The following is a 20107-nucleotide window of genomic DNA, read 5'->3' as shown; positions in this document are numbered from 1 at the left end:
CCGAGCCAGGGCTCATGTATAAGACGTAGGACTGTTACAGATCGAATTGGAATTTAGTAGTGTTGATTTTTGCGGGGGGGAAACCGGAGAACCCGGAGAAAACCCTCGGAGCGAGGACGAGAACCAACAACAAACTCCCACTATGACGCCGGGTCCGGGATCGAACCCGGGCCACATTGGTGGGAGGCGAGTGCTCTCACCACTGCGCCATCCCCGCTCCCCTAAAAATAATTGCAAGTGTGTTTTGATTTTCAACCACAGGGTTGAAATGTTTCTTTTTTATGGCGGTTTTTTTTTGTAACAATACGAGGATCTGTAATAGGTCTAACTAGAATTTCTACGCTCCTTAGATTCAATGAAGCTTTACAAGTGTAGTTCCTAAACAATCACTACCCACCCACCTCCCAACACCCCCTCCCCTCCCACCCAATCACCGTCGGCCCGCTTCCACCTGCCTTCGGTTAACCCCGATGTATTGGAGGAAAAGTTATATTTAGCAATAACTTCCTAACCTTAAAATTGATTTGCTCTGGAGGGAAAGTGTGAATTCTACCCTTTCAAACAGCCCCATGTACTGGTAACAGTGCCTTGCAATAAATCGTTGCGTTCTTCTCTGAAAATGACAACTTTGCCAGAGTGGCTTTTGTTTCATTTTACAGCTTCTAAAACGCTGAATACAGCTGTTGTATTAATAAGTATATGATATCGAAAGACAATCAAATGTCCCACCAGTTTCCTGTTTCTTTGCTATTAAAGTTTGTTAAATGACCGACAAATTTCCTTTCCTTTCATTCAGCCTGACAATCAAGTCCATTTAGAAATTCTAAAGAAACTGCTTCATTTGTTCCCATCAACATTTTATTCCTGACGTTTGACTTCATGGATGAAGTTAATTTCTTGGAAAAAGAAAGCACTAATGTTCTTTGAATTCTTAAATTACTCCTCAAAACCAAAGGTGGAAATCCCGAGCAAAAAACTCAAATAAATTGTTTTCTCTGAATACCTATAAACATCTTTTGATTTCTATAGCAATGATGTGACGACAGTTCGCTCCCGAAAAGCAAAGCAAACAAGGTTTAATTTTTAATTTTGCGAGTTTTCAATATTTTTTCTTTAGATATGGATCACTTCGACACATTCTCTTGTTAGATTTTCACAATGTTTGCAAGCAAATTGAGGCCATAATCTGCTGTTCATATCGTTGAAAATTGTGTACTGTTTAACTGGTCGCCGTGCCTCTCTCCACCCAGGTGAATTGCATCCCATACAGGGGGAGTAGAAATACTCCTAGTCACTTCATGATAAGGTAGACTTCCCCGATGCAGACTTTACCTTTACTCTAATAAAATGTTTGCCTTTATTTCTTTGAATATTTTATACATAAAAAACAACAGAAGCTATTGTTTAATTAACATTTTTATACCTACAAAAAATCCTGGTTAATCGTGTAAAAAAGGGAATATGAAGTTTCCTTTTTAAAACAAAGTTTATTAAAACAACACGTCCTTATGTAGTATTTTTGTATCCTTTTTATTTGTTTTTCTTTTGGAAAGCCAGTGAATGAAAAGAAATAAGGCTTAATTTTATTAGTTTTCACGAATGCAGTTCTAATCTTAATGTTCCATACAGGCATAATTTCAAGCACTATACCTTGTATAAAGTATTTATTTTTTAATAAACCACAGAAGGAATATAAGATCTACAACTAAATAAATTTTGTTGTGAGCTGACCTCAAGAAATAACATGAGGCATGAATGATATATGTGTAAAAAACCGTACAATCGAAGATCAAAGATTTAACACACGTCGTATATTATCAATGTTTAATCCACTGGAACGAATCGTTGCATAGTCTCTTTAAAATCTATCATGTTTATCCGACAAGATACTAACGTTTTTTTTAATCCTTTCCCCGGAGATTTTTGTGCTGTGGACAATAAAATCAGTAATGTTAGGACAATTATGCACATTTGATTTGATCAATGCGCCACAATAATTTCAGTCTTCGTGAGGTCTAATAAATTATCAATTAATGGAATTTTCCAGATTTTCGATGAAAGTATATTTAGCCAATCAGAGAGCCCGAATTTTGAGCCGCAGATTGCAGATGTAAACAACAAAATACATGATAAATGGGCTCAATTTTGTACAAATTTCTTATCTTCTCTTACTACTGCACAAAACTTGCTCAATTTTTGCTACGATCTTTGAGTGAAGAAGGCGTTTCTTCAAAGATCTTTTTCGACTGTTTACGTAATAAACGAGTTAAAAAACTACTTGAAAGCTTAAAAACTGAACGTCTTTGTTTTCAAATTTGCGGTTATTAGATATTTGTTCTCACAGCTCATAACAACTGTTTTGTCTGACCGTCTAAATAAGATATTTTAACTGAAAGACTCAGTTATCAAGAATTGCAGAGCGTTTCACCAACATGGAATCTGAAAGCGCAAATGGCAACCGAGAATCGCCGAGTGAAGCTTCTGAGATTCACGTCTCAGCTGTAGTGTTTCTGTGTGTGTTTTCGTTCTTAATCTTCGCGGGAAACTTGTTAACAATCGTAAGCATTCTGCAGTTCACCAAACGAAAGAACACGTTCAGTTTACTCATCATCGCTCTCTCGTTAACAGAAGTCTTAAATGTGCTTGGACCAAATGGAATTGCTTTGTACGTTTTCTTTGACAAAGGCAACGGATTGCAAAATCTTTTTACTCTATGCAGAGTTCAAGCTTGGATATCTATATTCCTTCGCATCGCAGCAACGCTGATTATCACTCTTCTGGCATTGGACAGAGTTTTCGCCACAGCTCTGCCACGTTTTTACCACAAGCACTGGAAGGGAAAACTGTTCATATTGTTTTTCTTCGGTATTTGGATATGTGCAGCTTTTATAGCCACATGGCCCCTATTGTGGCTCGAAGGTTTTCACGTTTCCAGCGACTCTCAACAAACATTTTGTCTATTCCCTTACAACAGTTCCTTTGCGAGGTTTTTTGTATTGTTTCTCTTGTGTTTACTGGCGATCTGTTGTTTCAGTTTTTATACAATGTTTAGCATGTCTAACAAGAAATCTTTCAGCACAAAGTTTCCTACAGATGTAGACCTTGTTTCTTCAAAGCAGCAAATTGCAGCCAGAGATGTTCACACGAGTACTAAAGAGCTATCTCGCATGGTGGCTTTAGTAGTTGTGATATATTTTTGCTGCATTCTTCCATGGATGGTAAGTGGGCGCATTTGATATAAAATTTATTTGTATTAAAGTGGTCCTGAATAAGCAATTATTTTTTTCAAATTTGCACCGGTACTTTATAATTTAGGGAAACTTAGACTTCTTTTATAGTCCCCCCGGGCACCCCCCCCCCCGGCCCCCCCCCGCCCGGCCACCAACCGTCCCGGAGGCGAGCGCGCTAACCATTAGGCCACCGCGCCTCCCACAGACTTCTTTTATAGTTCTAGTGCAATGTTCAAGTCTTCTTTAAAACTCAAAACAAACAAAACAAAGCAGAAATGTTCGACGGTTTATTTGTTGAAGAAGTAAGACAGAACGAGACTTTATTCGAATGATTTAATTTAATAATAATTGTCATATTTAATTGTCGCCCCTCCGCTGGAGCAAATAATGGATCTACATCGATTGTTATAGCTATTAAAAGTACCACAAAATGACATTAACGTCGAGTTAACGTTGTCAATAATCTTCTTAGAGCGTTTTTCATGAAATGCGTGTTCTGTTAAAATCTTTCGACGCATTTCAATGAGTTAGATTTTAAAATAGCTAAAAATAAGTTCCACAATATTTTAGCACCGATAAACAAAACATTTATTCCATTTAAATATTTAACAACTTTAAGACAACTAAGAACATTAATAATTCACTTCAGTAACAATTTTACAATTTTGCACCGATTGAAAATATATTTTTCCATGTTCCTTGTTTCTCAGGTGGCTATAAGTCTTGGTATTTTCGCAGTTGATTATCCGCCACTATTCGGTCTGTGTGCGATCCAGTTACCAATGATCAGCGGTTTCTTGAATCCTTTGTTATATGGGATCTTATGGCCTCCGTACAGACGAGCTTACATCCGCACCTTAAAGTGGCCTGGGACCAAATGTTGCAACCGGAAAAGCTCTTCTCGTACAAGGTCGCACACTCTGAACTGTAAGTATAAAGTATACTTAATTTTCATGGAATATCGTTAAGACATGAGCCTCATTGGCACAAAACTGTAAGAAACGCAACGTAAAAATGCATGATCCGTTGATTTATAAATGAAATCTTAATTTTTTGATTCATAAATGTGGTGAAATTTATTAAAGCAATTCCATAACGCGAATCGCATGCTTTTCAATCCATTTCCATCATTGCCATCGTTAGTCGTCCTCACTTCCTAAAGGGTTCCTGTCACTGGTCGAGCACTGTTCTATTATTTGAGTTTCCTATGACTGTGTAGTCAGCAACAGAAGTGGCGCGAGATAATTTCATTTGTAAGAGCATTCGTGAATCTTACGCAGACATTAGCTCTTCCTTCAACCCAATCATTTGCTGCACACCTTTGCAACTATACTGAACAATGAAAAGGAGCTGAGGGGGGGGGGGAGAAGTGGATTAAGAGAATCAACCTTAAAGAGAAAGGAAAACAAACAAAAGCAACACAAAATCAGAAGTTCATGACATATTTCAGATAAAATGACAATGTCTTTGTCAGATAATTGACAATTTCTTATTGATATATAGTAATAGTATTTCGGTTATCGAGATAGTTTATCATGATTATTACTGAATGAAAATTCCATGTGATTTTTCGTTTCAGCTTCCCTCAGTACAAATCACAGTTTCTGGTTATCAGATAGCTTTGCGGAAGAGGACGCTGACCACGAGAACGCTTTTCACATTTTATTCGGTCCCACGTCCTACATCAAGCCGCTCGACTTCAACCCGGAGGAGCTGGAAATGTTTGAACAAAATTCAAAGTTACCTGGCTCTTCGAAACCTAAAAGAGGCGTCCCTCAACAAACAAAAGGCACGGTGTGGCGTGAAACTGGCGGAAATCATTTCCAGAATATTTTGGACCTTATTGACGCGATGACGGACGGAAAAAGGAAAAATGTTTGTGAAATCGGACTCAAAGCAAACAGTGAGTCAAGCCAACCTAATGAAGACAGCGCACATATTAGGTCAGTGGATACTACTAGTACTCACACTCGTCGTCATTGTAGCGATCTTGAATTGTCGTTTGGTCGCTCAGACTCATCGTTGATTCCTGGCGTGTATCAGTGTAGAGAGCATAGAAATGGTTCTACTGGCTGCTCTTGCCTGGGAAAGTCGAAATGCTATCTGGTGCAAAGAAAAACTCGTGAACTTGATTATCTGGTGTCAAAAGATATGGAACATATCTCTTCCTTAGATTCTATTACGATTGAAATCTGAGCCTAAAAACAGTCAAAACTCTTAACTTCTTTGAACTTTAGTGAGGTAGAAGTTTCAGTGCATGAGGTTATTGTAATCAAAGTGCCCTTTGGGCTGTCTCGTGTTACAGATTAGTAGAGATGTTTAGCATATTGCATGAACAAAGTTGATTTCCAGTTAGTTTTCCCTGCAGCATCTTAAGCGCGGGTGGGTTGCTTTGTCTCGGTTAGGGTTGAGAAGGATTCTGCTTGATGGGGTATAAAGGAATATTATCTGAATTGCAATCAAAATAGGCATGTTGACAGAAGAGTCTTGCTCGTATGTTGAAGTTTCGATTTCTTTACATCTTAACTTTACAAAAGCGGTTAAATTTCTTTTTAAGAGAAAGTGAACATTTTTGCCAAGAATTCGAACAAGATCTTGCCGGCGTCCCATTCGCTTCTTGCATCAGTCCCACAAAGCCAAGCGAATCCTTAATTGCCAGCAAATTGTAAATATCTTTTTTCCAGTTTAACAATATGTGTTACTGTGTGATGCCGAGTACTACTTTGCATTTGTTTATTTCTTTTCTACGGTGGCGGTGGCGCGCTTGAGCTCACAGTGAAAATTTCAATTGTAAACTAAGGGCTATGTTTTACCCCGATATCTCACAAGGGTAGTCAGTGATGTAAAAAAAGCAAAAGGTATTGACCAATCACCCAATTTTTTTCTGAGGGTTTAGGGAGGTAGTGCGCGGATTACAGAATTCTTGCGATCATTTCCTTTTGAAAGACCTAAAAGTCGTTTTATCACAAGACATAGCAGTCGATTTCGGGAAAACGTGTCGGTCGACTTACGGCCAACTGTCTGCCAACAGTGGACTGACAGGCGACCTCTAAACTAAGTAAACAGAGCACTTTTTAATAGCAAAGTACTTTTAGCTTTTTATTTTTAGAACATTATTCTTAATTTTTAGAACATTGTACTTGTAATTTTATATTTTTCCTTTTTTAACTTGATTTTTAACCTTGTAATTAGTTTTATTTGAGGACCTCCCTGAAAACCACTTCATGTGACGGGAGCCTCCTCTTTAAAAATTATTTATTATTATTATTAGGAGTTTTTTTTTGAAAGAGCCGATCTAGTTAAATTTGATGACAGATAATGTCAACAAATGCGACTAACTTAGTACCCATGCCAAGTACATGTGACCAGCCTATATACACAAAACAAACGTGACTAAGAGCAGGAGTTTCTCGTGCATTTCTAGTCGACTGATTAAAAAGCGATGTGACTATCTTAAGTACACATGTCAAGTACATGTGGCCAAACTAAGTACAGAAGAGCAGGAGTTTCTCGTGCATTTCGATGTACGTGACTATCTTAAGTAAACATGTCAAGTACATGTGTCCAAATTAAGTACACGGTGCAGGAGTTTCTCGGGCATCAACAAATATAAACCGTTCTACCCAAACTGAAATCCTTTATATTTCTAGGGTTGTGTAATAACATGCAACAGATATCTCAGTGTGCTGGCATTCATCTTCTGCGGTTTTTCAAAGGTGGGTTTGCATCTCGCTCGGCTGAAATGACATCTGAGCTAATTTGTCTTATATGCTTATAATTACTTTGCTAATCAGAATGTAATATGTTAGTTGGTTGCCATTGCGTTTATCCACTTTTTAACTTGGAAGCTTCTGCCTGTTAAATCTGCTGGAAAAAATCCCTGCATCAGGGATGCTTTAGAGAGATCGCTAAATTTACGAAACATTTTAATGACCAATTCTTGTTGATGGTGCAGGGGAGTTGTGACATAATTCTCTCCTTTGCTGTCGCCATAGTCGCTATTTCAACACAAGTCTTGTGGTTCGTCACAATTTTATTTCTTCTATATCTATGTCGCTGTTAAAATGCTGCGTCGCTTCAGTCTCGGAATTTATCCTAACAGGGCCTCTGAAAAGAGTCTAAAACCAGCTTGCATTACAAGGTCTTCTAAAGTTGTTTAACAATTTTAACTCTTTTAAAGCTCAAACAAACAGTTTTCACTGCGCATGCAACCGGTATTTTCTCCAGGTAGAGAAAAATCAACTGTTTCCCGACTAGTAAAACAAGAACAGCAGAATCCCACCCTAGAAGAAAAAACAACTGAGTACGACTCGGGCAGCGAAACTTGTGAGCTCGAGGGTGAAGGGTTTGTAGAAGAGGACAGTGGTTTGGCCATCAGTAAGCTACTTAAGCTGTCTACTTTCTAGTCGGGATAACATCTCTATTTAGCTGTCCTTTACGGTTTAACAGTCGATTTGTTTTACAAAACCTATGCCTGAAGTACTAAGGTGAAATGTTGCGTTCACAGCCGTAGTTCAGTAATACGGTTTCCATATTATGAAGCAACTTGCAGTCCTAATTTCTCAAAAAGTTGCTCAAAAGTTGCTCCAAAAAAATCCAAAACGCTGCTTCTAATCAAGAGAATTTATCTAAACATATGCTAATTTCCCTTTTAGGGTAAGATTTCTAAGCAGGTTTATGAATGTTACAGCAAAAGAAGTATCTAAATAACATATTCAGGGGAACAGTTGTTAAATATACCAAGGATTTTTTTAACTGAGAAAAATCGTGAAGATATCAATGACGTCATGTTTGCTGACGAGTTTTGTAATGTTTTAATGCAGAATGAGCCGAAAGTTGAAATCGTCTTCAGATGTTCCTCGAGAATCTTCGGCAAACTTCGTAAATCTTCGGAAACGTTCGTATTGCCTTTGAACAACACTCGGATAATCTTCGGAGATCTTCGGTTTGGAATTTGCTTAAAATGCAACAAGTAAAGTTGCTCGAGAGTTAAAAAGTTGCTCGAAGGGGAAAATGTTGCTCGAAACATAAAAAGTTGCCAAAAAGGTACAGAGCAACTTGTGGAAAGCCTTAAAATTAACTAAGCGGTTACGCAAAATCGATAAATTTGTACATTTTGTGACACAAATTGTGTCAGCTTTTCGGTGATGTAATCGAGGTGATTTGCATTACAGAAGGTTAAAAATTTTGTATTTTAAATTTTTCCCACATTATAGTCGTAACAAACTGGCTAAATTCAAGATATTTGTGACCAGGCCTAATCTGGTAACTATAGAAACGTTAGCCTCTTGACAAAAATTTCTCGCTGAAATATCAAAAATGCAATTGAGCTGTGATCATTTCTATAGGTTTATTAGTACACGTAGGAAAAATGGTCCCGCGCTGTAACCTTTCTGTTTATATCCAAATAAGTAAGCTTAACATATATATCACAAACGAAAAGTCCTCCTTAAAATCAGTGAACTGAATTGTTTTGATTCGGTTGAATGAAACCAGCGATGAAATAACTGAAGCGAAACAGTTGAAAAATATTTGAATATGTAAATGCATTTAGGCGATTGAACAGAATGAATCGATTATAGTGAAACGCGAAAGGTACGACGGTGGCTAATCGACAATATTATAAAACTGTTCAACAGATTTAATCGCTGCAAAATGGGCGACGAAGACGGCAACGAAGATACTCACCGTAAATTGGAAAAGATTAATCCAACGGAGGCGTCTTCTGAGGATTCTTCAGCGACTTGTACTCCGTCTAAATTCACTTACAAAGCTTATTTCTTTCTGTTTTTCTCCGCCATTGGAAGTTCCATTCCTTATCTGACATTGTATTTCAAGCAGCTTGGACTGACCGCGGGACATGCAGGAATTCTACTGGGATTGAGGCTGTTTACAGAATTCATTGGTTCCCCTTTATGGGGAATGGTCGGGGACAGGTTTAGAAAACGAAAGATTATTTTATTCGCTTCGCTGGTGTCGTTCACGGCAGGGACTCTACTGCTCATGGCTGTTCAACCTCAAAATCAAACGTGCATCGAAACTATGGCAAACAAGACAGAGATAAAATCATTGATTTTTACCTCAGGAAGAATGGAATTAGGATCCGACAAACAGTCCTATAATGGAAAAGAAATAAAAAGTGAAATAATCGAAGCTCTAACAGATCAAGGTGTAACAAATCAACAGTTTCAAAATCACAGTAGCCGACCGGTTTTAATCCGCAACGTCGACGAATCTGAGATCACAAAAATATTTATTATTATTTTTGTGATCATTTTTACCGGTCAAATTATTGGTTCTGTTGTCTACACTATGCCTGATGCGTTGGTTGTGGGTTTTCTCAAAGAAAATGTAACTACCGCGTTCGGCTCTTTCCGAATGTGGGGCGAAGTGGGCGTCGCTTTGGCTTCGTTTATTGTCGGAGGCGTCATCAACTTTTACCAATCGGAAGTCTGTGGCGAGACTGTAAAGAACTATTTCATTTCGTTTTATTTTTTTGCTGGATTCATGGCACTTGCTATATTCACTGTTGCCTTCATGGAAGTTACCTACCCAGATCAGGAGACATCAACAGATGTTAATTTATTGCCATTAGTCAAAGAGCTTCTGAAATTTCATAACGCGATATTCATCATTGTGGCTTGTTATTTGGGGATCCTTATCGGCTTACACGAGTACTTTGGTTTGTGGTATCTGGATGATCTCGGAGCTGAGCCCTACATGTTAGGCATTGCGTCTGGTATACGCTACACTATAGCCTTACTAGGATATGTCTTATCAGGAGTCATCATGAACAAGTTCGGACTAGTGTGCACCATAGCTATATGCTTAGCATTATATGGAGCGGTGTACATGGGCCTGGCATTTGTCCTGAACCCCTGGCTGGGTGTGGCACTGTTCAGTGCCCAGGGAATATTGTATGGTGTAAGCTGGTCTGCCTGTGTGGTGTTTGGTGCTACTGTGTCCTTGCGAGTTGGCTTCTACTCAGCTACCCAAGGTAAGTGAATATTCAGAATATTAACTCTCCTTACATGATTGCCGTAGGTTCCTTGTAATGTTAGTTTTGAGAAATTGATGGTAAATAAAGACAACATCTTAGCTTGTTCTCAGGCGTTCGAGTAGTTGAACAGCGATCTTACATGGAGGGAGGGAAACCCTCCTAGAAAGGTCAAAAGATAGCCCTCCTTTACATGTAGGGTTATCCTTAGGGCAAACTCCACCAAAAAATCCACGGAAACCTGAAGCCGTTAAATTCGCACTGTGTCTTGTACTCGTTGATACATTTTTGAAGCAGTTCAACGGCCTCGGGCACCCATGTCCACTTCTTCGACTTTTTTGACGAAAACTCTGATCGATTAGCCGCTTTCCTTTTCCGTTTTGTTCAGTTTACTGCGTGGCTGATCAAGTACGGCTCCGTCTGCCGAACCTTCGTATTGATCAAGACTTTCGCCTATTAATTGAACATCAGCAGAAGATCGTGAACATTCTATTCCAGCAGCCAAACTATTGCACTGACTGTCGTTCTGACTTTCTGCATCGTCCTGGCTTGGATTTGCCGCTTTGCAAGCAAAGTTCTCCGAAATGATTCTCCAGGTTTATAACTGTGCGAAGCCATGTTTACAGTTAGCGGGAATGTGACAGTAATCTGATCGTCCTGAACTTGACCCTCCTAGGAGGGTAAACCTACCTCGAGGTTTTACATGGCTTAAACCCTACCTCGCATGTTAACGAAAGCGGGGAAAACAATAGATGAGGTTAACCCTCCTAAAAGGGTAATCCTTCTAGGAGGGTTACCCTCCTTCCACGTAAACTGACCCTAACTTCATGTTTGTTTGACTGCAGGTTTTGTGGGTGGATGTCACTGGGGACTCGGAGTCGGCTCAGGCATAGTGATCAGCGGTCTTCTGATCAACTGGGTCGGTGTTGCCAGGACTTATTTCATTTACTCTCTGACGTCACTTGTCGTTTTGGTTCTGTTTTTGTCCACTCATTTGTTTGTAAGGTTTAGAGAAGGTAAAGACGACAGTGAAGAACATTATAAATTAGTACCAACAAGTGAAGAGGACGCTGAACCAAAGAAATGACATTGTTCTGTGGGAAATAAAACGACTGTTTGAAAAATTGGCTTCTTTCAGAACTGATTGTATTGAGAATGAATAATTTTCTGATTCCTGATAAAGGGAGTGTTCCGTAAAGGCAAAAGACGTTTATAGTCAGTATTTGTTTAAAATAAAGCAATGTTTATTTTTTTAGGGGAAATACGGTATTTCATTTCAGATTGGTATTAAAGCTATATGATCTACACGTTTGACTTATTTTTGTTCTCAGAGGAAACTACAGTAAAACCCCGGTAACTCGACCTCGGATAACTCGAACAACCCCGCTAACTTGAACTAACTTCCATTCCCCTTGGACCCACTTTCAGTCATTTTTACTCGGTTAACTCGAAAACCCCGCTATCTCGAACTGTTTTTCGTTTCCCTTCAGAGTTTGAGTTACCGGGGTTCAACTGTATTCTTTTAGCTGATATCAAGAAGTACAAGAAACGCAACTACAGGCCAGGCACGCAAAGAAGAATCGTGTCCTTTTGTCTTTTCTTCTTTCTTCCTATACCAGTCAATACGATTTGAGAAAAACTCGAAGCATCCCAAATAGTCATTTCTTGGTGCTTACCAAACAAATGCAATAGTTTAGCTGTCCTTGAATAAGAAGCTGCCGCAGTCCCAAGAGATTTCTTTATTTGTGTTTCTGTGTTCCTTCAACGAGCAAGAAGCCTTCCCAAAGAACAAATGTAACCCAGCCACAGAAGACAGAGATTTAGCTTATGTTACCATTTTTCCCGGTGCATGTATCTTACCCGAGATCTTGTCAGGGTCTCAAAGGGGTTTAGGGCTCCAGGGCTCTGGGCTAAAAAATGCAGGGCTCAAGGGCTCCAAGACAAAAATTTCAGGGCTCCAGGGCTCCATATCATCTGCATTCGTGCTCCGGGCTCCACTATGGTCTACAGTCTTTAGATTTAAAAATTATTTTGCAACGCTAAATCAAGTCCGCAAATAAAACGTCCGCAATTCGGACCAGTTTTTTAAACCCAAGAAGACGGTTATCATGTCTCCAACTATTTAAAAGTGGATTGAATATTTAACTTGAATATCACTAAGGTCAATAATAACAAAGTTTAACAAAATGCAGTCATAAAACAAGAAAAAATGCAATTTGGGATCGCAAATGATCAAATTTCAAAACGCTGGGCTTTGGGCTCCGCGAAAAATTTCTTTGGGCTACACAGCCAAAAAAGACCAGGGCTCCAGTCAGTAAAATGATCGGGCTCCGGGCTCCAAAGCAGAAATTTCAGGGCTCCGGGGCTCCAGGAACCCCCCTTTTGAGACCCTGTCTTGTTGATCAGTTGCAACTTTTAAACTGCATGTAGCCGTACATTTCATCGGAATGGGTCCTTTATTGTGCAGCTTACGATCACATTGTACAAAATCTGCCATGCTGGAGCAAAAGCTACGCTCTGAGACATTCAAACATTCAAAACAAAGGAAAGTCAAGCATGACGGGATGAAGACACTTTGTTATGGAAGTCCCACAGCGGTGCTTGCCCTCCAGCAAGGTGTTAATTGTACCACGTGACCTGACGTGGGGAGGACCTGACTCGTCCCAATTGTTTTTTTAGTCCGTGAGTCTAGGAGGGAATCATGGGAAGGAAGAAGCAAATCCCATCATTCTTCGCGTCTTGCAATTTTCGCATAAGAAACGACTGGGGACGAGTCAGCCAAATGGCCGTTTGCTGCAAAGGGCCCATTGAGAAGAAATCTGATGCGAGTCTCATTCTCGCAGTCGCTTGTGGGACCGTTACATTATTGTGAATATAACAAAAGACGAAAATCCATTATGTTCCCAGTAAAGGTCCCACATGCGACTGCGAGACAAGTCTCGCCCCAGACTTCTTTCGGATAAATTGAAAGAAGTAACAACATTTACATTTTTACAACAACAAGCGCGGGAAAACTGAAAACACGTGTAGCCAAAGCACGCAGTGCTGATTAGTTAATAAAACAGGAAGTTTGCGTTGGTTGGCTCGTTCTGCAAGATTGGGACGTCGCCATGGCAAATCACATTACGAAAAGTGGATTCAGTCATTTATTCAATGTAAACCAGCCGGAACAAATATTTTCAACCGTTTTACTGTGTCGAGTTTACATAATATCAGTTAGTTTTACGGATTGACCGAATTTTTTTCGTCCGTTTTTGACTTGTTTTTAAGTTAAATATGTATAGCTTTTGTAAAAAGAGCTTTGATTGCATCTTAAAATACATTCTACAACTGTTCTTACAATTAATTTCATTCATCTTACAGCTATTTATTTCGTGTTCACATCTAAATCATATTCGCTACTTGTTTAACAGCTTCCTGTCTCGCCATCACGTGACGTGCATGAAGCTCGCTGTGCAGATTTCTCATTTGATCCAAGCTTCCACTCTGCCTGACTTCTTCTAGCTTTTGATTTAATTCTTTCAATACAGGATGATCAGGCTCCTCCTCATCAGTAAAGCCTTCTCTGGGATCCTCTTCTTCCTCGTTCTCTTCCTCTTCATCCATCGGCTCGGATTCTCTTTCTTCATGCTCACCGTCTGCTGTTTGTTCTTCTTGTGCCTCGGGTTCTTTTTCGTCCGTGTCTGAAATTTTAAACGTGGATTGATAAGGAAAATGATAAATGCGGAAAGAAAATTGGTTATTAAAACGCTTTCAATAGAAAATCAAGAAAATTACAGAAAATAATAAAAAAAAACCCAGCTCTTTCTTATCCAGGCTCGCAAGACCGTAAAATCGTGCCAAGTTCTTACATTGAACGTTTTCCGTTCTGCAGCACCACTTTTCCGTTAATACTATTTCTCTTTATTCCCCTTTTTTTTTCTTACCCCTACCCAAACCATTTCCAAAAAAAAAAACCTCCAATTTACCCCTTCAGGACCCTCTTTATTGATGTCAAAAGTCTGAGAAATATTCCCACAACATCGCTGATAACTTCACAACAATGAACTTTGAAAGAAAGGATGCAATAAAACTTTCTGGAGTTTCTTGGTGTTGTGGATAGTGCGATCATCTTTTGACAAAAGGTAACCAACAATAAGTTCCGCAACACCAAGATATGCCCAAATGTCTAAAAAGCTGAAGAGCAAGTGTGTACGTAAACTCGTTCCCAGAATTTTTTCTTCACACCTCCTAGTGAGAGGGGAGTCCTGAGAACTAGCTTCCGCGTACCAAACCACGTGAAACCACGCCTAGGCTTTTGAAATGAAAAAAACTTCTTTTCCCAATTTAGCTACCCTCTACGATGATCAAGAGTGTGACCTAAGAGTTAGACTGTGTCGCATGAAGCTTTTCCTTCAGGGATAGAGTTAAAACAAGTGCAAAGTGTTACAAGTTAAACTCGTATCTAAAGTGAATGAACCTTAGTGTGTAACTGTTGCAGTTAATTTTTGATCTCAGTTAATTTTTCATTTTAACTAGTTAGTTTTTTCTAACTAGTTGATTTTTTTTAACTAGTTAAATAATGGGGTTAGGGTTAGGGTATCATATATTTGAAAAAAATAGTGGTTCACCCAACGTTTCCTACGTGGCACAGTGGATAAGGGGTTGGACAGCAAATCCAGAGGTTGAGAGTTCAAATCCAGTGCAGGTTAGTAAAAAATAAAAATAAATAAATGATATCACTTAGGGGAGGAGGATAACAGCAGATAGTAGGGGAGTGTTAGTAAGGATGGGGGGGGTATAAGATATCAAGGGAGGGGAGGTGTTCTACTTTTTCTACTTATTAACCTAGAATAAAAAAAAACTAGTTAGAAAAAAAATTAACTAGTTAAAATAAAAAATTAACTGAGATCAAAAATTAACTGGCAACATAACCATTCAAATGAAAGCTATTGAACAGTTATTTTATGTGGTACTGTTTCTTTCCATTTTTTTCCCAAATGGAAATTTTTGCATTTAAAGATGTCAAACTTGTACTTCAACATTCTTAGGTGGTAAAGGATTACTCTTTTTTCAGCACATACCTTGACTGCGATGCATCAAATCTGGCATACTTTCTGACATTACTAAAGGCTGAAAGTGTCTCATTTCCTCTTTGAACGCCTTTTCTCGACCAACCATCTCATTCACAGACACTTTAGCAACAAAGGTGAGGCGTGCACGTGATTGATTTGTACTGGGTGGACGGGCGGAATGAGGAATAATACCTGTGGCAGGAAAAGAAAGAACAAATTTATTTAAAGAAGAGCTATTAATGGACATTCACTCAACTGCCTTTGTCAAAGCATTGGATAAAAGCTTTATTACAATATTGTTACAGGTTGTTCTCCTTGTATATCATTTTCTTTTCCAGAAAGACCTTTGAATAGGGCTCCTACCCTAGTGCAAGCCATGCATATTCTTCTTACAATGCTCAGGATAAAGAGGGGAAGGTTGACTGCTGGATGGATGGACAGCTTTCCTTGATCTAGGTAGTGAGACAGGGTGGTCTAATGGTTAGAGCACTCATTTTTGTCTCCCTATCTATAGGGATTGAGCGGTCCCAGTTTGAGTCCTGGCTGGGGTCATTGTCAGGGCTCAAACCAGACTGCATTTTCTACTAAACTGTGGCCAGTTGGCTTCCTTATGTCACAAGCCCTACAATAATTTGTTATTAATGTTATTAAAAATAATTGATCGATCATCTTGCCCTTTTTTTTTTTTTTTGGTATTTATTTTTTTTTTTTTTTTTTTTTTTTTTTTTTTTTTTTTTTTTTTCAAATTAACTCCCCCCCCCCTGGGGTTCCTGTCTCATTAAACAATATTTCACCCAAACCTGTGTCTTAATTGATTGATAGTGGGGTAATGTGATCTTACCTTGGAATACTACAGCTCGACCATACTTTGGCCGGACCTCAGTGATGATCTCATTGTTGTTAGTCATTGTCTCATAGAAAGCAGTTTCTCCATAGTCATTCTTGGTCCAGTTTGGTGTTAGATATATGAGGTAAGTCCATTCATCCTCATGGGGTTCACAATCCTGGTGAATACGTGTGTGGTCAGCACTTCTGATCAAGTTACAGGAGATGTCATATGGAAACCACTTATCCCGCCCAGTCATGTGTTTTAAAGTCTGCAAAGCAATTTTCAGTAAGAGAGCTATCTGTTAATAAAAATTTAATAATATAACTTTATTGACCACTCCCCCAATGGGGCATTTCAGGGGCAATATAAACAAACAAAACAGGTATTGTACTTGATTCAAAATGGCAGGAGGCAGACTAGTTGGCTATTTACAATCCTAGTCCAAGAGTTAAACTTGGGACTATGGAAACAATACCAGCTCAGGGCTGCAAATAATTTTTGTCACTTGAAAGACATATGTCCTACTTAGACACCAAACTGGTTGGACAAAACAAAATTGTGGTCTGACAGATTTTAATAATCATCGTTGCTGTGATGAACCATGCATTTACAATCAAAAAATTGTCCTGACATCATGTCCGACCACACTTGGGATTTTGTCAGACATTAGCAAATTTTCGTCGGCAAACGTCCAATGACTGACTGTTATTTGCAGCTCTGTCAGCTAGTGGTCAGAACCTGTAACCTTTGGATTTCAAGAGCAGTGCTCTAACCACTCAGCCGAACTGCCTCCAAATCATATTTTGTGTAATACTATATGCAATTCAAGTTAGATTCAGTGTCTTTACTTTCGTCACCAGTGCCAGCTTAACAATGTATTGACATTCTAAAGACAAGTTACAGTTTTTCAACACTCTTCAGAATAAAAGGTTAGTTTTGGTATTAATGACTCGCATACCTGCTGCATAATGTTCCACAGCCTACTTTGAATGTAGTCATTGATCTCAAAACCTGCAATCCATTGAACATTATCACTATCGTTATCACCTTCATCACTGTCATCATAATAATATGTACCATGCTTGAATATGAAGGCACGCAATTTATCCAAATCTTCCTTGTCAAAAAGATCGTCAAACACAAGTATTTTCTTTCCTTGTGAAGATTTATGCACAGAAACAAAATGCTTTGCCACATCAATGTCGGCAGGGGCAGGCCTGTCACTTCCAATAAATCCTGCATCATATGCAGCTTTGCGTTCGTTTCTAGATGCCACTATCTCCGCATGGTCTTGGAGCATTTTTTCCTTTGATTTTGTGAATTGTACATGAAGTAGCAGCTGCCCCTTCTTGAAAGCGATGCTTGGTGGCCTTGGGAGGTACGCGACGGAGCTCTGCCAAACAACTACACGACCAAACTTTGGAACAGCTCCAGCAACAATTTCATTGTCCTCATCATACCTGGAAAAGAATTAACGTGAATAAACAACAAACATGAATTACAGTAATCCACATAATCCTGGCAATACCCAACCTTTTCCCTTGAAAAATACACCTTCTTAATCCCAAATATAAATATTTCTTCCACTTCTAAGCCACTCAAAGCAAGAACTAATATATTTAGGAGTTTTAGAAATTTACCATTAAATTCTGATATTTCCCACCCCCACTCCCCCTTCCGCCCCCCATCTCCCCCAAAAATAAGCCCACTAAAAGGGGGACAGAAATCTCCAAGGGGTCTGAACCTCTCACACTTTTTTCTCTCGCTTCCCGCCCCTTTCTGTGGTGGTTCTCTCCTCTTTGTTCCATTTCTTTTGCAAAATATAACAAAATGCTGCATTTTTTTTTCAATTTCTCCTGGTTCCACTGCCAACTTAAGAATCCCACTTCCTGCCCTCTATTCTCCTGCCTCCCCCCTCCCTTCCCTCCCGGGCTCCTGCACCCTCCTGTCCCCCTCCACCTGAATGGTCCTTTGAATGGACAAAAATCACTCAAGGGCTTAATTAATAACAGGGTTCCACTATATTATAACATGCAAGTGACGAAAGCGTAACCTTCATAATAACATTGTTAACAAAAAGGTTTAATAAATTTTTGTTACAACTTTGTCCCAGCAAATGTTTCCAAACAATTTGTAGGTTTGATTTAAATGAAAAAAAAAATATCTCATAGACATGTAATACATTGTATGCTTGTTGCATGTGACGAATCTTAACAAAATTGTACCATAAAAAATGGCCCTTACAAATTAAACAATACACACCACAATTGACTATTAAATTATAAAATGATAGAATCTAGGGAACTTACAAATAAAGTTCACCATAATCATTTTTTCTCCACTTTGGATTCAAGAACATCATAGCAGAATACTCATCGTCTGTTCTGTTAGCATCAGTGAACAGTTGTGTGAAGTCTCCTCGCCGCATAATTTTCCCTCTCACTTTGTACGGATAGTAAATATCTTCAGTTCCAGCAGCATCCATAACTGCCTTTTGAATGGATTTTCCAACTAGGGTTCTAGAAAATTCTACACAATCTACAGGATTTATCCATGGGATATTGTCTGTCGGCTTTTCAACCCCACCATCATATGGTTCATAGAGCCTGAACTGCCACGACCCCAAGTCCAGATTTAAATAGTCTGAGAACATACTGAGGTGCCTTGGTTTGAAAATCTTGTCAAAGACGAAAATTTTGCGGCCATCATTTGTCTGGTATCTGAAGCTGATTTGTGAAGTGAGGTCAACATCAAGCACAGAATCCTAAAAAAATAATAATAAAAAAAGAAGTCGATTTCATTGTGATTTTTAGGTTAAACACTTAGTTTTTAATAAAAAAAATCCCACCAAATGAATACACATGCTTCTACCTTGAAACTAAAAATGTGTAGTTCCAAAATTATCAACACCTGCCACATGGAAGGGATTTTTTCTAAGACCCCCCCCCCCCCCACCCCTCTGATAATTCCAATCAAGCTTCATACATTTCCTAACTTGGCCTTTGAGACCCCTCCCACCCCCAGGAATTTCCAATCCCTTCTGTGGGGGGGGGGGGAGTAGGAACATAATGTTCTAAAACCACACAATATAAATTTTGTTTAGCTTAGTAAATATCCATTTTAAAGTAAACTGAAATATAATATTCTCGTAAAACTTTTAATTTGAGAGCAAATATATTGTGAATTCAGTTTGACAGTTTCTAATTTGCCTGATTGTTAAGTATTATGATAATTCTAAAATAGTTGAGCAGCTGTATTTGAGGAAACAATAGAGATGACAAACTGATAAAACTTAAGATTTATAAAATAATTTATACGATTCACAAGTTTATTTGCAATGCGAATTTTTTGCTCATCTTTTTGAACCTGTTTAATTTTCAAGAAAAAAAAATCCCGACAATGGACTTAATCGTAAATGCATAGAATTTTTCTCTTAACCTGAACGTATGCTCAAAAACATCAATGGTAAATGAAGACAGTATTAAGTCTTAACGAGTTCATAAGGTTTTAAAATTGTGGCTTAAACAGTTTTTTTATAGGATTGTATCCCTGTATACAGATAAGTTTACACATAAGCTTATGCCATTTCCGCATAAATGATTTAATTCATATAAGACCATATAATAACATGAATCAAAATTTGCCTTATGTTCATCAAAGATCAGCACACAAGACGCTAAATTTCATATATATGCCCTCCCATAGAGTGTATTGTCTGTCCTTGAAAATTTTACCTGTTTGTGTAAATCAGAACCCGCGAATAAGCAAAACAAACACACTAAAACACACAACACCATCTAGTTACCTCTAGATTTGGTTCAGCTACACCGAACTTTGTGTTATCCTTAACATCCCACACAGACGGATCTGCACTGTCAGCGATGCACGAAGAAAACTCACTGAAAAGAAGCACTATCAGACACATCACTCTTCCGTGCGCCATGTTGGTTTTGTTTGAGAAGTTCGCGAACAGCGCGCGCTATAAATGTTTGGAGAA

The 20107-nt window shown here is 38.7% G+C and overlaps 3 protein-coding genes across 4 annotated transcripts; 2 read left to right on the top strand and 1 right to left on the bottom strand.

Annotated features, from left to right (window-relative positions):
* The first annotated feature begins 2403 nt into the window (after positions 1–2403).
* LOC144657679 (type-1 angiotensin II receptor A-like) lies at positions 2404–5426 on the top strand. Its single transcript, XM_078518034.1, has 3 exons — positions 2404–3218; positions 3941–4157; positions 4810–5426. The coding sequence occupies exons 1-3, from the start codon at positions 2433–2435 to the stop codon at positions 5424–5426; spliced, it is 1620 nt and encodes a 539-aa protein (XP_078374160.1). The 5' UTR covers positions 2404–2432.
* Positions 5427–6843: 1417 nt separating this feature from the next.
* Positions 6844–11534, top strand: LOC144657680 (major facilitator superfamily domain-containing protein 6-like). Of its 2 annotated transcripts, XM_078518037.1 has the most exons (3): positions 6844–6946; positions 8870–10227; positions 11073–11534. In XM_078518037.1, exons 2-3 carry the CDS (start codon positions 8886–8888, stop codon positions 11312–11314), a joined length of 1584 nt encoding a protein of 527 aa, XP_078374163.1. In that variant the 5' UTR covers positions 6844–6946; positions 8870–8885; the 3' UTR covers positions 11315–11534. The 2 variants fall into 2 exon arrangements, with proteins under 2 accessions (XP_078374163.1, XP_078374161.1); XM_078518035.1 differs by lacking the exon at positions 6844–6946 and having other exon boundaries at positions 8173–10227.
* Positions 11535–13359: 1825 nt separating this feature from the next.
* Positions 13360–20087, bottom strand: LOC144657678 (uncharacterized). Its single transcript, XM_078518033.1, has 6 exons — positions 19916–20087; positions 18420–18874; positions 17069–17570; positions 16123–16378; positions 15291–15473; positions 13360–13910 (listed from the first exon to the last, which is right to left on the bottom strand). The coding sequence occupies exons 1-6, from the start codon at positions 20051–20053 to the stop codon at positions 13612–13614; spliced, it is 1833 nt and encodes a 610-aa protein (XP_078374159.1). The 5' UTR covers positions 20054–20087; the 3' UTR covers positions 13360–13611.
* Between the last annotated feature and the right edge of the window lie 20 nt (positions 20088–20107).

The sequence above is a fragment of the Oculina patagonica genome, chromosome 6 (genome assembly GCF_052425735.1).
Source record: "Oculina patagonica isolate OP01 chromosome 6, crgOcupat, whole genome shotgun sequence".
In the NCBI taxonomy this organism is placed as follows: domain Eukaryota; kingdom Metazoa; phylum Cnidaria; class Anthozoa; order Scleractinia; family Oculinidae; genus Oculina; species Oculina patagonica.
The sequence above is the reverse complement of the archived record's forward strand: the minus strand, read 5'-3'. Positions and strand labels throughout refer to the sequence as shown.

Coding starts and splice junctions, on each gene's coding strand:
- LOC144657678 (XM_078518033.1), bottom strand. CDS start 20,053: ATGGCGCACGGAAGAGTGATGTGTCTGATAGTGCTTCTTTTCAGTGAG. Junction 18,875..19,915: donor TAGCTGAACCAAATCTAGAG/GTAACTAGATGG, acceptor TTATTTTTTTAG/GATTCTGTGCTTGATGTTGA. Junction 15,474..16,122: donor TCGAGCTGTAGTATTCCAAG/GTAAGATCACAT, acceptor TTCCTGCCACAG/GTATTATTCCTCATTCCGCC.
- LOC144657679 (XM_078518034.1), top strand. CDS start 2,433: ATGGAATCTGAAAGCGCAAATGGCAACCGAGAATCGCCGAGTGAAGCT. Junction 3,219..3,940: donor GCTGCATTCTTCCATGGATG/GTAAGTGGGCGC, acceptor CTTGTTTCTCAG/GTGGCTATAAGTCTTGGTAT. Junction 4,158..4,809: donor AAGGTCGCACACTCTGAACT/GTAAGTATAAAG, acceptor TTTTCGTTTCAG/CTTCCCTCAGTACAAATCAC.
- LOC144657680 (XM_078518037.1), top strand. CDS start 8,886: ATGGGCGACGAAGACGGCAACGAAGATACTCACCGTAAATTGGAAAAG. Junction 10,228..11,072: donor CTTCTACTCAGCTACCCAAG/GTAAGTGAATAT, acceptor GTTTGACTGCAG/GTTTTGTGGGTGGATGTCAC.